Consider the following 17635-nt stretch of genomic DNA (forward strand, 5'->3'; position numbering starts at 1 on the left):
TAAGTCTTGAGCAGACGCCTTGGTGCTATTCAACAGGACTAGGCTATGTGCTGGCACCAAGTTTCTTCCCATCCCTTTCTACTATCAAATATTATGCAATTCATTTCATCTCATTAACTCTTCTGATGTTGACGTCAGGAAGGGCATCCGTTTGTGAAAACTCGCTATGAAGATTCGTCTCACTTCATACACAGCCCCATGGAGAAACAGGACAAGGGTTAGACATGCACTCCATGATTTTCTGTGCATAACATTCTTTGTGTATAAATATTTTGATTATGTCCTTAATTGATTTAATAAGTAACTATACTTACTGTCAAAATTAGAAATAAGTAGACTATGTAAATTATCTAAAGTAACAACAACTTCTTCCTAAAATATGGACTTATTTAAAACAATTATTTGTCACATATCATAACCGTAATTCATAATAAATAGAATACATGAACATTATTGTAAATTTAATGCATTAATACTACTACATATTTAATGACACGCGCAAGCTTAGTGCTGCTGCAGTTTGTGTTGTTTGTGTGGTAATAATCAGAGTTGTTGCGCTTTACGGTTCTCTGCACGGGTCTATTCGAGTTAAGGAATCGGTGTGTGCAAGTGAAAAAAGTGAGTTCTCCTTTTGCATGGCTACTAGCAGAGAGAAACTACTACATTCCGGCGTTCTCTCTGACTGGATGCGCCATTTTCCAGACTTATAGGCGCCTCCCTACTAGCTCTGAGCCGAACAAGCCTAGGCCTGGTCGCTCAGCGATTAGGGGCTTGCTTTGCCTCCTACTACTGGCTGGAGATGTTCACTTAAACCCCGGTCTCACCACTTGTGAAATGAAAACAGACATAAATATCTATTGTCAGAATGTGCAAAGCCTAAACAATAAGCTGTCTGATTGTGAACTATCCCTGCCAGACTTAAGAGAAGTTGACGTGATCGGACTTACTGAAACATGGCTCTCGTGGGCTAGTGACAGTGAACTACCACTCAGTGCTAATTACAGCATATTCCGTCGTGATCGCGCTACTCTAGGTGGTGGAGTGATGTTAGCAGTGAACAGTGCGTTACCGTGTAAACGGAGGACAGATCTCGAACGGAACTGTGAGTTAGTGTGGGTGGAGCTACTCTTTCCTCGACGCCCTGTACTTGTGGGATGTTACTACAGACCACCAAACAGCCCATTCTGTGACCTTGAACAGTGCCTGGACTCAGTCATTGCAGCTCTCCCTCATGGTGAAGTAATTTTAATGGGCGACTTTAACCTGTCTATAAAGTGGTCTTCTCCAACTACAGGACTGTCAGCTAACAACTGTGACACATACTTTATAGACAGTTTTATTAATGGCCTCGGACTGAAACAGTTTAATATGTACCCAACCCGTGGACCCAACACCCTGGACTTCATACTCTCCTCATTAGAACTTAAAACAATAACCCCAGGCAGAAACCTTTTCCTGTGCGACCAGCAGTCTCTCGATGCTACATTCCTTCTTCCCCACCCCTCCTCAAAGCCTCACAGCAGGACATCCTACCGCCCTACCTACATCTGGCGACGTGCCGACTGGCCTGCAATGTGTCGTGCCCTGGAATGCCTTCCCTGGAGTCTGCTCGAAATAGCTGACATCGAATCGGCTCTTGACCTGCTGTACGACTGGCTGCAAGCTGCAATTAAAGACTTCGTACCTGCACAACGGGCTACTACCAGCAAACATCAACACTGGATATCACATGAGACCAGACTGATACTGTTTAATAAAAAGAGAGCTTGGCGCCTGTGGAAAGACTTCCCTAACCCACACACCCACAATACTTTCGTTAAAATCCGCCGCCACGCGAGGTTTATGGTCAGAAGAGACTACAAAACACACGTAGACACTGTCACTGAAAATGTCCGCAGCAATCCCAAGCGCTACTGGAGTCTCATCAACACACGAAGAAGGACGGAGCGGATTCCTGTCAGCGTGAACCACAACGATGCAACAGCAGACGGCGCCGATCGCAATGAACTGTTCAACAGGTATTTCTTCTCCAACTTCTCCCCTCCCTTACAAAACCAACCGCTCCCACCCATTGCTACAGCCTCAAACAGAACCCTATCAAGCATAACTACCACACCAAGTGAAGTTCATGACCTTCTTCAAACTCCTCGTATCAACAAAGCTACCGGTGCCGACACTATAGGTCCTCTTTTCCTAAAAAATACTGCCAGTACTCTTTGCGTCCCTCTATCTAAATTATTTAACAGATGTTTTGCCGCGGGCTATTTTCCTAATACCTGGAAACAGGCAAATATTGTTCCACTTCTCAAATCAGGCAACAAATTTAATGTTTCATCTTACCGACCAATTTCTATTCTCCCCACACTATCCTTTATCTTTGAAAAAATTATACACCAGCGTCTCCTCGCATTCACGTTGCCGTATATCTCAACCAAGCAGCATGGTTTTCTACCAGGTGGCTCTTGTCTAACAAACCTAGCCACTCTGCATAGCTTTGCATCACACGCCATTGCAGCTAAATCGCAGCTGGATATCTGCTACGTAGACATTTCGAAAGCTTTCGATTCTGTAGACCATACTCTGTTGCTCCATAAACTCTCCGAACGATTTAATATACATGGCAGTCTTCTGACCCTTCTTTCTGGCTTCCTACATAACCGTTGGCAGAGAGTGGTAATATCAAGCACTTCATCCTCATGGTTACCAGTCACGTCCGGTGTCCCACAAGGCAATACTCTTGGCCCCTTGCTGTTTTCTTTGTTTATGGACGATCTGCCGTCCGAACGCAACGAAACAGCCAATACCCTACTCTTTGCTGACGACTGCAAGATATTTAGGGAGATCAGGAATCCAGGAGATGCAGCTCTGCTACAGTCCTCACTTAATGCCCTCTCGAACTGGTGCCGTACTTGGAAACTTATCCCCAATCCACAAAAATGCAGCCACATGACCATAACACTACGTAAATCTCCTCTACCGACATCATATTACCTACTCGACAAGCCCATCACAGTAGTTACGCAACAGCGTGACCTAGGTGTAATATTTGATACAAAATTACAATTTAAGACCCACATAGAAACATATACAACCAAGGCCATGAAAATACTAGGCATTCTCTATCGCTTCACAGAAATTTCTGACCCCATTGCTCTTCGTCACTTCTTCCTCACGATCATTCAACCTCTCTTAAACTACTGCTCTCCTATTTGGACAACAGCCTCCCCCTCCAATACTAAGCAGTTAGACAGAGCAGTGTCCTTCTTTGCTGCAATTGTAAGGAACAGAAACCCCAAGCTCAGAAATCTGTCTACGCAGCAGGTATTAATGGCAATTAATATGTCACCGCTGCACATCAGGCGACAGGTAGCTGACCTGAGTTTCCTCCACGGGATCTTAAATGGGCATTACCGCTCGGAACATCTTGTCTCACTCTTCTCTCTCCGCGTTCCTTCCCGCTCCACCCGAACCAAAGACCTTCTCCACATTCCCCACACTCAGCACTCAATACTTCAACGATCTTTCCTAATCCGCCTCCCGACACTCTTTAACAATATTAACAGGAGACAAGAACTCGATATAGCATCGAATAAAAGTGTATTCGAGAGGTGTGTAAATAGCCTCTTAAAGATAAGTTGATGTGAAGGGATTATACCGCCATCTTGACCCACGACGACTTGGCTATGAATATGGACATTCTTATGGTTTTCGATTTGGACAGTTGTTATTAGTAGGCTGTGTACCTGATCTTGTTATATTTTGTTATGTTTGTTATATTTTATTATGAAAGTTTACGTTGGTTAAATAGTCTGTTGGCAGTGCAAGTGAAATTTGCTCAGTGTAGCGGTATCTTGTGCTTTGTGAATAAATAAATAAATAAATAAATAAATAAATAAATAAATAAATAAATAAATAAATTTCCCTGATATTTACTACATGATCATGTTAATATTTCACACTTTGATACTACATAAAAATCCAGGCCTTAGTTATGACGCAGGGCACCCTCAACCTTTCAACAGTTACCATTGATGGGCACCCTCTCAAGATAGTTGACGACTTCATCTCCATTGGGTCTACAGTAGCAAACACCTTGTCTCTGGATGCTGAGATCACTACTAAGATTGCAAAGGCAGCATCTCTTATGACTAGGCTGAAAAGGAAAGTATGGCACAATAGACCACTGATAGTGAACATGAAAATTTAGTACCTCACCTGTGTTCTCAGTGCACTTCTTTACAGTGGTGAAGCCTGGACAACCCTCGCTAGGTATGAGGAAGGAATTCGTGGCTTTCATCTCTGCTGAATTCGGAGGATCCTCCAGATTTCATGGAGAAACAGTGTGTCCACCATCAAAGTCCTGCAACACGCCAATGTTTCTGGTATATATGAGCTGCTCAGCCAAAGGTGACCCAGATGGCTTGGTCATGTCAGGTACATGGACTCTGAGGGAATACTAAAAACATTATTATTATTATTATTATTATTAGTTTAAGTGGTGAGTTATGGAATGTTATGAGGCTAATCGGAAACCACAACTTCGCTTCAAAGACCTACGTTAGAGAGTCTTGTTCCAGACTGACATTGGTCTCGACCACTGGGAGAGTTTTGCTGTTGACTGAGATGCCTCGCAGAAAGCTGTGCAGAGTAGAATTCAGGTGGCAGGGAAGAAAGAGACCAATGAGCTAATTGCTGAGAGGGCCAGGTGACAGGAAAGAGGGACGTACATCACAGCTGCCTCATGCTTTATCTGTCCTAATTGTAGAACGGACTACCCCTTTAGAGCGGAATTCATCAGCCTCGGAAGATAGTGCTGAAACTGAACCTTCCTCCTGTGAGGATGGACATATGCCATTCATTCATTCATTCATTCATTCATCATTCTTCATTGATTCATTCATTGTTATTTGTGAATTGAAGAGCTTGTTCCCAACACAACGCGTTTAGTCCTTACGTGCATATTAGTTGTGTGGTCATGTGTATCGGGTGGTAGACTACCTCATACCAGTGGCGGCACATGACCTTTATCAAAGTGTTAGTGCACTAGTTCGTAAAAACATGCATAAAAACAATTTATTGGTATTAATGCTTAAATAGAAATACGCATTTTTAAACATTACACAAATCAGTCCTCCCCATACATCTGCAGATATTACATCTTGTAATACAGCTCCATCTGGTGATTTTTGGCAGCAAAAATGTCTATAACAGAATTGTGGAACCCCGGATTCTTCTTACAGCTTTTCCAGAAGATCTTCTCAACTGAATTTGACAATTTGATAAGCTTTTGTGTGTGTGTGTGTGTGTGTGTGTGTGTGTGTGTGTGTGTGTGTGTGCGCGCGTGCGTGCGCGCGCGCTATTTAAAGAAGTTTTTAATCCATTTTACAACCGAGAAAAGTCGTTCGACAGAGGCATTAGTAGCAAGAATAATCAAAATTAATGAACAAGAGTTTGGTCACTTAAGGCAGTGCCACATTTAATCCTGAACATGTTAAATATTTATAAAGTTCTAGTATGCAGGACTTCTTAAATTCTGTTGATGAATAGATGGCCAACAACTTGGTTTTGAGTACCAAGATGTTGAAGTAGCTACCATATGACTTAACCAGGAACTCGAATGTCCAAGTAGGAAAAGAGTCTGTGTGTGTTTTAAATAAGTCAAAAACCAGATGAGCCAGAAAATCCAGTTTATTCAGTTCGGAAAAATGATTGGTTATATGTAGTATATCAAACAGTTTTGTCAAATACTTCACAATACAGTCTGCAATATGGTTTATTCTTTTACGATTTCCACATCACCAATTTGCTGCCTTTTAACTCTAACTTCATTTTCATTTGATGAAACTGATGAATGTTCGTCTCTGCACTGCTTCAAAGCAAATAAAATTTATCACGTTTGTCATTCAGAAAGCTCTTGAATTCACTGCCCTTAACAACATAATATCTTGCATCATTAATTTTGGTGTGTAAAATATTGAACAAGACTTTTGCTTGAGGCAGTACACATGAGAATAAATGCAAAAGAAAAAGAAATTCAAAATCTTGTACAGTAGCAAAGAAACCTCTTGAACAGATTCTTGTATCACCGCCCCATTCTTTTGTGCTGTATATATCCATCAGGTCGGGGCAACTGATGGTAAATGTGTAGAAGTAAACGCCTAGGTTTAGCTTGTGGGCATAGCAGTGCAAAAATAATGCTGATTGATATTTGGCAGGAATAATCTGCTATAGACCGTTATGTACTCCAGCCATAAGACAACACCCATTGTACATTTGAGCCACAAATTTGTCTCCAAATTGGAATTCATTGATTAAACTGAAAACATGCCTAGCCAGAGAAACAGCTTGGCAATCAGTACTCACATCAATGAACCTAATAAATCTCTCCTGAATATCATCTTATGTAACATAACAAAGCACAGAGAAAAACTGGGATGTTTGTATTAAGTGTGTGGCCTTACCTTCTATCACAGCTACAAGTGGTGCTTCTTTGGTCTCTTATTTTATTTAACAAAACAGCTGAGACTGAATCAATGAAGTCGTTTTGGACATTGTGAGAAGTGCCAAGAAAAGCAGCAGAGGTTTCCAAATGGTTCTGTAATCTTTCATCGTAAGTGGCTCTATAATGGAGCAATTCAACAATATCTCCTATATTAACTGAGTTGTAGTTTCAGTATGGCCCCTAAAAAGCACCCTAAAGGGATGCCAGCAAACAAACACCATCTATTAGACAAAAAACTATATACATGTTTGCTTTAACTTTTCATTATGTTTGTCCCAAATAATTTTGAAGGCAAGACTTAGGGATTCCTTTATTCTAGTGCTACTGAACTTCAGTTAAGCTATTATGGAATGAACATGGTCTACAGACTGTTGACATTACAACCTCCCTTTGTTGTTCAGACATTTGAGTCTGTTGAAAATGAAAGGCAAGGCCAGCAACAGAAGGAACAAGACTTCCTACAGCCACACAGCCATGTATCATTTGTGTACGTACCAGAAATCATTAAAACTACTCACTTTGCCTTTTCTTTCTCATATGCGACGCTCAGTAATGTTGGTAATCGCTTACCCTTACTCGGGCGTGAGAATGTAGTGTCGTACGCCTCTCGTACGGTCCTGCCGGCCTCGGCAGCGGACGAAGTGGAAATGTGAAGATGGATGGTGAAGGGACCCGATCCCTAGTGAAGGCACGCCGGCCAGGTGAGAGCCCGTGCTCGGCGCCCTATGACATTTTAGTTGGCGGCAACTGTGCTGGCCAACGGAGCAAAGCAAGTCTGTGTCCCTCAAGCCGCACTCGGCGGCGGCGGGCTACGACGCTCGGTTTCAGCTCTCAAGCCAGCCAGCTCCCTGGTTGATCCTGCCAGTAATCATATGCTTGTCTCAAAGATTAAGCCATGCATGTCTCATTGCAAGCCAAATTAAGGTGAAACCGCGAATGGCTCATTAAATCAGTTATGGTTCCTTAGATCATACCACTTTACTTGGATAACTGCGGTAATTCTAGAGCTAATACATGCAAACAGAGTCCCGACCAGAAGTGGAAGGGACACTTTTATTAGATCAAAATCAATCCGTTGTCTCGTTCGGTCCGTTTGCTTTGGTGACTCTGAATAACTTGGGGCTGATCGCATCGTCCTCGTACCGGCGACGCATCTTTCAGATGTCTGCCTTATCAACTGTCGATGGTAGGTTCTGCGCCTACCATGGTTGTAACGGGGAATCAGGATTAGATTCCGGAGAGGGAGCCTGAGAAACGGCTACCACATCCAAGGAAGGCAGCAGGTACACAAATTACCCACTCTCGGCATGGGGAGGTAGTGACGGAAAATAACGATATGGGACTCATCCGATGCCCCGTAATCGGAATGAGTACACTTCAAATCCTTTAACGAGTATCCATTGGAAGGCAAGTCTGGTGCTACCAGCCACAGTAATTCCAGCTCCAATAGCATATATTAAAGTTGTTGCGGTTAAAAAGCTTGTAGTTGGATTTGTGTCCCATGCTGTCGGTTCGTCGCTCGTCGGTGTCTAACTGGCATGGTTCGTGGGACGTCCTGCTGGTGGTGGCGAGTCAAAAGCGTGCGGCGGCCGTGGTTATCCGCGTGCGGCTCCTGCGCGCTGTAGGCGGACCCCGATGAAATCCTACTGGAATGCTCTTCATCGAGTGTCGAGGTGGGCCGGCACGTTTACTTTGAACAAATTAGAGTGCTTAAAGCAGGCCGGCTGTGCCTGAATACTGTGTGCATGGAATAATGGAATAGGACCTCGGTTCTATTTAGTTGGTTTTCAGAACCCGAGGTAATGATTAATAGGGACAGGCGGGGCCATTCGTATTGCGACGTTAGAGGTGAAATTCTGGGATCGTCGCAAGACAGACCGAAGCGAAAGCATTTGCCAAGTATGTTTTCATTAATCAAGAATGAAAGTTGGAGGTTCGAAGGCGATCAGATACCACCCTAGTTCTAACCATAAACAATGCCAGCTAGCGATCCGCCGAAGTTCCTCCGATGACTCGGCGGGCAGCTCCCGGGAAACCAAAGCTTTTGGGTTCTGGGGGAAGTATGGTTGCAAAGCTGAAACTTAAAGGAATTGTCAGAAGGGCACCACCAAGAGTGGAGCCTGCGGCTTAATTTGACTCAACACGGGGAACCTCACCAGGCCCAGACACCGGAAGGATTAACAGATTGTGAGCTCTTTCTTGCTTCGGTGGGTGGGGGTGCATGGCCGTTCTTAGTTGGTGGAGCCATTTGTCTGGTTAATTCCGATAACGAACTAGACTCTAGTCTGCTAAATACTCACATCCGGTATCCGTTCATGTTACCAGCGACAACACATCTTCTTAGAGGGACAGGCGGCTTCTAGCCGCACGAGATTGAGCAATAACAGGTCTGTGATGCCCTTAGATGTTCTGGGCCGCACGCGCACTACACTGAAGGAATCAGCATGTCTTCCTATTCCGTAAGGACCGGGCAACCCGTTGAACCTCCTTCGTGCTAGAGATTGGGGCTTGCAATTGTTCCCCATGAACGAGGAATTCCCAGTAAGTGCGAGTCATAAGCTCGCGTTGATTACGTCTCTGCTCTTTGTACACACCACCCGTCGCTACTACCAATTGAATGATTTAGTGAGGTCTTCGGACTGGTGCGCGGGATCTGCTTCGTGCAGTTTCCAATGTGTCTGGAAAGATGACAAAACTTGATTATTTAGAGGAAGTAAAAGTCATAACAAGGTTTCCGTAGGTGAACCTGCGGAAGGATCCTTACCGAAATTGTTTTATCAAAAAACATTTTGAGAAGGAGTAGTCAGACGGCCCTGCGCAGTCCTCTCCTCCGCCGAGGCTCCCTCGAGGAGCGAGACTCCTGCCGAGCCCGCTGTTGGGAGCTCAGCGAGTCCTGTACGTACTCTGTAAGCGGCGGCCCCGTCCATCGCCGACAGCGGGAGTGTCGCGGTCCACGTGGCTGCGTCTCCTTTGATGCAGACGTTCAGCATTGGGTACCTACCTCTCTCGCTCAGTAGAGTGGGAAAACACGAGGGTACCCGTCGCGGCTTCGACCCGTGGATCGCTCGGCTCGTGGGTCGGATAAGAACGCTGCAAATTGCGCGTTGACATGTGAACTTCAGGATACATGAACATCGACATTTCGAACGCACATTGCGGTCCATGGATTCCGTTCCCGGACCACGCTTGGCTGAGGGTCGGTTGCTAAAACTGAACGCGACATTGCGTTCAAAGTGTGGGAGAGTCGCGGTTCGTGCGGCCACGGCCGCCGCCACGTCTCCTGAAAAGAGCTTCACCCCGGTGGAGCTGGACCGGTTGACACCACCACAGAGTGTGTGAGACGGGATGGTTGGTCCGCGCAGAGTCTTTGTGTCTGCTGGTGCCGGTTCGCCGCCCTTGCCCCGCGACCAAGCTCGAAAGTGTGTGCTGTGTGTGCAGCGACCGAACATTTGGTGTGACACGCACAAACCAAACACAACCTCAGAGCAGGCTCGTACCATATCTGATATACTAGAACTGGGTCTCCTATTTTCTATGATTTATTTCTTAGCAGAAAAAGTTCGGCTTGAGAATGAATTTTTTAGCAAGTCCTCAGTAACACAGCCATATTCATCCTCCATCATTATGAAATCTTCCTTCAATAATAATAATAATAATAATAATAATAATAATAATAATCGACAACAACAACAAAGGAGAAAGGAGCTGTTTCAAGCACAAGACATGCTCATAACAATCACCACCGAACACTGCAAGAGATAGTTTTTTTAAAAATGATATTTGTTTGTGACGTCGACCTCTGAAGATCTTTTGCCACTACTTGCACCATATGATATGAACCTGCCTGTAATTGTAATTGCGGAAGTGTAGAGTGTTGAACGTGAGGAAAGGAACATTAAGGATGACAGAAACACCCAGTCCCCAGGCCAGGGATATTAATCATTTACAATTTAAAACCCCTGACCTGGCCGGGAATTGAACCCGGGGCCGCCGGGTGAACACTGCGGGGCCGGACTACTCTAAGTCAGACCTTCGTCTTGGGCAAACACGCGAGCCTACTAGCCAGCACGGTCAGCTCTGTGCTGTGTTCACGTGTTCATTGAATGCGCAAACCTGCCTCAACGTAATTCAAGCTCCTAATGTTTGTCTCGGAGAAACGAGAAACAGAGCGCTCAGTTGGCATATCTTCATCGTTCGACAGATGCAAAGCTTTCGCCACTTAATGTTATTTATACAAAGCGAATTAGGCTTTATGGTTGTTATAATAGCATATACGGTATTAAAGAAACCATTTATATGCCGTAATATTATATAGTCATATTCATCGATCCTTCTTTTAGATTGTGTTAGCCCGGCTAACTCGGCAAACGTAGGCCTGTCGCTCCTGCCTCATACTGTCCAGTTTACTGCAGGATGGAAACATGTAGTAGACAGATTTTGTAAAGTGAGAGTAACTATGATATTATTGTGTCACGAAGTGATACAGAGTATATATATGGAAATGTGAGTGACAGTGAGGGAACACAATGGCAACATGAGATGAAGGTATGTTTTGTAATTGTCATACAATACTTTACAATGGAATGCCCATCATTAGTGCTGTTTATTTATTCACCCTTGTCATGGGTCGCTGTTACTTCATGCTAAATTGGTTAGTGTGTTAGACTCATTTCATTGTAGGGCGGCATCAGTACGCCAATAGAGGAATATGATTTATAATGATGCTGTTCGAACATCACACAGAGGCAGGATTTTGGGGTATATAAAACTGGGTATTTCAGTCAAAATGCCACAAAGGTAATGCTTACATGCCACACATTGTCTGTACACATGCACAACATTGTACAAATTAGACTCAAAAGTCGAACATGACAATCAAGCCAAGAAAAACACGCGCCAATGTGACTAGTTAACAACTGGCTTACTACTGTGTCATCTTGTTTCACGGCTTTGCGCAGTAGGGCCAACTTAACACAAGCTTAGAACTAACATCCATGGAGGAAAAAGCTAGTTTTGCATCTGCAAACCACCTTAATTAATGGCGCTTGGTAAGGATACACCAAGTTCTGTTTCTTTATGATGAAAATGGATTCACTCAGTTTTGCTTTGCAAACAGAAGTGGATACACACACTTTTGCATCTGTAGATTGTTTTGGAGGTGCGATTTAAAGCAGACTGCAGCAGTTTTGCTTGAGTTTTAAGGTATGGGTTTCTACCAACTTTACAGTGATGATTGTCCAGAAAATTGTATGTATTAGATCTGTAAACAGTATAAGAACTGAATAAGATTGAAAAGCTTTGATGAAATGTATGTTAGAGGAACACATCATTTTGTTATCTCACTTCTGTTGCCTGTTTTATCAAGTTTCTTTTCAATCTTAAAAGCGTCCGAGATTTTTCTTCTTGAAAATATAATATTTCATTTTAATGTTTAAGATACATCATAGGTTGTAGGAAAAGTATTCTGAAGTAGTAAATAATAAATGAATAGGGAAGAGTATATTTCAAAGTAACACCTTTTCAATACAATATATATACCTAGGGCATATGTAGTACTGGGATTGACTGTATGTATAGTATTTCTTAAATACTATTCACCATTAAGAACTGATAAACTATTGGTGTGTGTGTGTGTGTGTGTGTGTTTTGAGCGGTCACAGAAACTAAGTCTCACAGGAGCAAATAGTCGACCTGCACAGAGATGCTTGCATCATCGCCTAGCCAAGTACTTGCCAAGGACAGGTTACATCATTCATTCTCGAAACAACCAGTCAAGAAATTTTTCTAAATCCTGAACCAATTGAGATATCAATTTAGAAACAATGGCATCTTACAGTACACATTTCAAACGTCTCCTTGTGTTAATTTTTCCAAAATCGATCCAGGGATTACAGAGATATTCAAGGTTTTGTAAAATATGACGTCGGAACCATTTCTATATAAAAGGGCACCTCTCTGGGTAGTGTCAACAGTCCAGATCAGGTCACCAACAGTTCAGCAGCTGTCTACACCTCGACGATGTTGGTTCGCCGCGAGTTACAAAGTCGTACCTACAAAATGAGGCTATGTCCGAGTGAAATGCGAACTTTGAACATAGAGTAATTCCGGTGTTGGGGAACATTTTCAGTGAGTAGAATCTCGTTAAGGAACTTGTAAATATTCTAGTTTGACTCCAGGACTTGTGAATCATAGTATAACCAATACTTCTGTGTGTTACGTAAATTAGAAGAGTTTCAAAGTGAATTTAATTGAAAACTTTAACATTGCGACTTGAGTGATACAGTATTCAGATACTTTGCTAATGAACTTTTCGTATTACAAGTGTTCTAGTAGTTCACTTCAGACATTGTGGAGAATGCTGTAATTATAAGTGATATGTTCAAGTGAATTGAACTTTGCTAATAGAAACTGATAATAATAATAATAATAATAATAATAATAATAATAATAATAATAATAATAATAATAAAGTGCTTCTTGTAGAATACAGTATTATAAATGCTGCTTCCAAGTGAATTGTACTTTGCAAATGGACATTCAGTGTCACGAGTGCAGTCGTATATCGCTTTAGACATTAATGTAGAATGCCGTGATTACAGTGATATTTCCATTTGAATTGTGATTCGCTAATTGACACTTTATCTCACAAGTGCTTTTGATCGGTCGCTGCAGACATTCAGTTTCATTACAAATTATAGAACATTTAGGAATCATGCTAAGTTAAAGTTATTCCATCAGACACTATATTTTTTATGCGAATAGGAATAAACTGTGCATTTATTAGTGCAAAGGAACAGTGTTAATTTCACTTTCATGGGAAGACACCACGCAAGTGAAGGGATTCAAACTTTATTAGTTTCTGTGTGTGGGGGGGAAAGAACCACAATATTTTCACACAAGTGCATTTTATTTTACCAAACTAACATTCTGGTTCTAAGTCAGAGCTGAGTCAATGATTAAATGTTACGTTACGATTACAAAGTGCTGTGGTTTACATGAAATCATTCCAATACTTGGGGGACTGTTAAATGTGGACACTCGCGTAACATAATCAGTGAGCCGTTACCCCGCGCCGAGACCTTCTAGAATCAACGACGACCAATGCTGCTTACAACAGATTGTGGTTCCATTGTTTGGTTGGTTAACACGAGGGATTGTCTTTCTATGGTTGGGTCACCATTCGACAAGGAGTATCTATGGAGACAACTTCTGTAACCAGCACAGTTATCGTAAGGTGAACCTTATGTGAATAAATTCAGTATTGTAAAACTTGAACTCATTGTAGTTATGACCTCTCTCTGTACCCAGCTCCAGGTCTACACCCAGTGTGCCCTGTGGTTAATACATCTTCAACTCTCTGAAATAACTAGTCGTGGCTTATCATTCAGTAATTTCCCGGTACAAATATATATATTGTATTGAAAATTGTCAATTTATTTCTTATAATTGCACTTCAGTATGGAACAAAAATGAAATTTATAGCTTATAATAGACATACAAAGCCTCCGTGGCTCATGTGGCAGCGCGCCGGCCTCTCACCGCTGGATTCCATGGTTCAAATCCTGGTCACTCCATGTGAGATTTGTGCTGGACAAGGTGGAGGCAGGACAGGTTTTTCTCTGGGTACTCCGGTTCTTCCTGTCATATTTCCAGCAACACTCTCCAATATAATTTCATTTCATCTGTCAGTCATTAGTTATTGCCCCAGAGGAGTGCGACAGGCTTTGGAAGTCGGCACAATTCCTATCCTTGCCGCAAGAAAAGGGCTTCATCCATTCGATCCTTGACCCGGTCAATGACTGGAAAACAGGTTGTAGGTTTTCATTTTCAATAGACATACACATGGTAGATTTTTATGTTGTATGTTAGGAAAAAAGGCCAGTGTAATGTGATACTTTCATATCCCTTCCTACAGTACTTCTTTTCATTAGTATTTCATTGTTAAATTCTTGAATAGATTGGCTGCCTCTACCTCATTTCCTTGAATGACAACCTTGCATTGGTCACCTTTTCTTCCATCACTACTCCATGTAGACACTTCTTTCACACCGAATGATAAAGGCAGGTGTCGAAATTTTTATTTTTAGTGTGAATGCAATAATCTACCTTGTTTGTGTCTTTAGCCTCCTTGCCAAGGTACTGTAAGTTGCTCTTCCTCTTTATATTTCCATACCCAACTTGATTTACTGGCTGTATCTTACCTTTGTCTTAAGTTATTCATGTATTATTATTGTTATAACTAGGGCTCGGATGTTTAGGAAAAGTCGTATTTTTTCTTTGTCTCCATGTTATTACCTGATTGGATTTTGGTGCAAATCAGGTGATTATCGTCACAATTAAGTGATTTTTATTTGTAATATAAATGCATATTTTGGCTGTTTTTTATCATTAGGTCATATTTTGAGTTATTTTCGTAGGAACATCATATTTCGGTGGTTTGACGACGGCTGTAGCTGTGCAAAATCATAGTCAACTTTCCAAATGAGAACTAATATTCACAAAACTGCTTTTCTGTATCACATCTGTAGTTAATACAAGTGGAATACTCTGCCGCTTCTATCAAGATTGCACAGTAATTTGTTTCCTACAGTTTGTCGGAAACTTCTGGCATATATTAAGTCAAACTTTGGAATTATATCGAGTGCAATTACTCTTTTAGAAACTGCTAGCTTAGAAATCCATGCAAGTATTGAAAATATGAGAAGTGTTGAACTTTCAGCACAACAATCACATGAATAGTTGGCGTCATTGTAAAATGGAAACTTTAAAATGTGCTTAATCGAAGTGTGTGCAAGATAAATGATGTTCTTAGAGGAGAAGGTACAAGTACATTTCAAGGTGAGTGCATACTCGACAGCAGTGACGTGGTGCTCAATTTAAACTTTAACACATTTGAGTAATATTAATGTAATCTGGGCTTAAACGTTACAAAATATATTTTTAAAAATAGATTGATTTCTAGTTTTCTCATATTTTAAACCAACAATGAAGCGTGCAAACATCTTTTGACTTTTAACATGTTGTGTGATCTGATAATCTTAGCGAACTTAGTACTTTATAGGTATGTATTTATAAATGTTTGATGAGTAAATCGAGGACAATAGACTGTGAATAACTGCTAAACATGTATATTCAGAAAATTAATATGAAAGTAAGAATAAACAATTTAGTTAACAAATATGTATCAAAGGAATTGCCGTTTCGATTTATAACTTATTTTAAAGTGGTCATATTTAGATCATTTTTGGGTCATATTTTGCAATTTTTACGCCATATTTTGTCGCTTTTGAGGTCATGTTTAGTCACTTTTGAGGTCATATTTGCTTGCTTATTTGGGCTTTTTTAGGTCTTAAATGTCCGAGCCCTAGTTATGACTTTGCATTTTTGGGTGTTTATAGATAAAAAATTGTTGATCACTTTATTCTTTCCTGAATTTTCTGATATGATGATGATGATGTTGCAGACGGACGATGAAACTCAGGATTCTCCTAGTGGCAGCAAACGACCCATGAAAACCAAGGTATGTCATATTGTTACTTGCATTAAATAGCTGATGATGAATATTATAATATCAATTTAAAATGAAAACTGAAATATGTCATTGTTGTTTGTAGTATTTAGCTGAAGATTAATATTATAATATTGATTTGAAATATATGTAATTTCACTTCTCTCATCAGTTACAAGAATGTGTTCATTGGAATATAACTTTGTCTTCACCCATTTTCCTGTCTTGCATGTTGACTTCAATTTCATGGTGATTTGCTATCTGAAGCAAGAATAATAATGAAACTACCTGTGTGTGAACAGCCTCTTTCTTTCATGTATGTGAACCGGGTAGAACAACCATCCCCTGAAAATGGATTATGAAATTCAGTTGTGCCACTACTTAATATTCATCAATATTGCTCGGATTACAAGGAGAACCATGGAAGTAATATCTAATAGAGGTCTGCATTATCTCTGATTTTTACCGACGAGTACCGCTCGCCTCTCTGGCTCTTGGGAGTATGCGGCCGAGTGTCCTGTGCAGCCGGTTGCGGGCTACCGATCATCAGCGACTGGCCGAGTGCGCCAAGCGCTCGGTCGGTCGCCAGTAACCGGCGGATTCAGTGTTAGCCAGCCAGCGAGCTGCGCTTCGCCGGACTCTAGATCATAGGCCACTACTTGACATTAACCCTCACCTATTTCTTTTACAAATGTCTTTCGTTTTTTACTATCAGTTCTATAACCTAAATATTAAATTGAATACCGGCATGTTACATTTGAAGTGTATTAATATGTTGCAGACTATTGGATTTTCGTCTTTGAGGTGATCATGTATTCCAACATTTGTAACGTTATGAACTGTAATGTCTTCATATAGTATTTTGTTCCGTTCGCTAGATAAACGGGGACTCGGTAATAATGGGCTATGTGTAGCCTATCTCCAGACTCGGCCACATATACACTGTACTAATATCAAATGCAGGATAAACAAGGAATGCAGGATTGTTTTTAAACAAATACTCATCACTTTTCGTTTTACAAGCGTTAATTTATAAACAAATTATGACCTGTAAATAAAATTACATGTGAATCATAACTATATAATTCGTTTTTCGTCATTGGTGCTGCCTGATGCACAGGAGTCATTTGTGTTCCTGGAGCTACTACTACAGCTGGCGGTTTACACTTCTTCCTGTGAAGTAAATGAAAGCGGAATCATACATTTATAGAGCTTGAGGAATGTTTCCTTTCTAGTGATTACGTGGTATGTTCAGAATACTTACGAAATGTTGATGGATCAATAAGAGATCATCCACCTTGTCTGATTCCAAGCACGACATTTTGCTGGACAGCAGGTGACCGGCCTGGCTAAAATTTCTCTCGCTGGCAGCACTAGTGGCAGGAATGCAGAGAACTCTTCTGGCTACTACCGACAGCCTTGGAAATAACTCCGCATGCGTTTTCCACCACTTCAAAATGTGTCCTTTGGCACAGCTACAGTCGGATTTGGAGAGCGAAAGGTACCTATCGAGATCATTAGTAGAATTTGTGTGTCCATCTTCGTCGTCCTCATCCGAACTCCAGTCCATCTTGGACTTTTTCATGGGAAGAACTTGGTCACTGTTTGCTTGAATGGGCTCTAAA

General features: G+C 41.5%; 1 protein-coding gene and 1 pseudogene across 2 annotated transcripts in view; both read left to right on the top strand.

The window, feature by feature from the left end:
• Positions 1-17635, top strand: part of LOC136863060 (UBX domain-containing protein 7) — a 463333-nt gene that overhangs the window by 265890 nt on the left and 179808 nt on the right. For both annotated transcript variants that reach the window (XM_067139389.2, XM_067139390.2), the window contains one exon: positions 15966-16022. In XM_067139389.2, the coding sequence (XP_066995490.1) occupies positions 15966-16022 (57 nt within the window). The remainder of the gene's footprint in view (positions 1-15965; positions 16023-17635) is intronic.
• Positions 9548-9702, top strand: LOC136865027 (5.8S ribosomal RNA; annotated as a pseudogene).

The sequence above is a fragment of the Anabrus simplex genome, chromosome 2, assembly GCF_040414725.1.
Source record: "Anabrus simplex isolate iqAnaSimp1 chromosome 2, ASM4041472v1, whole genome shotgun sequence".
In the NCBI taxonomy this organism is placed as follows: domain Eukaryota; kingdom Metazoa; phylum Arthropoda; class Insecta; order Orthoptera; family Tettigoniidae; genus Anabrus; species Anabrus simplex.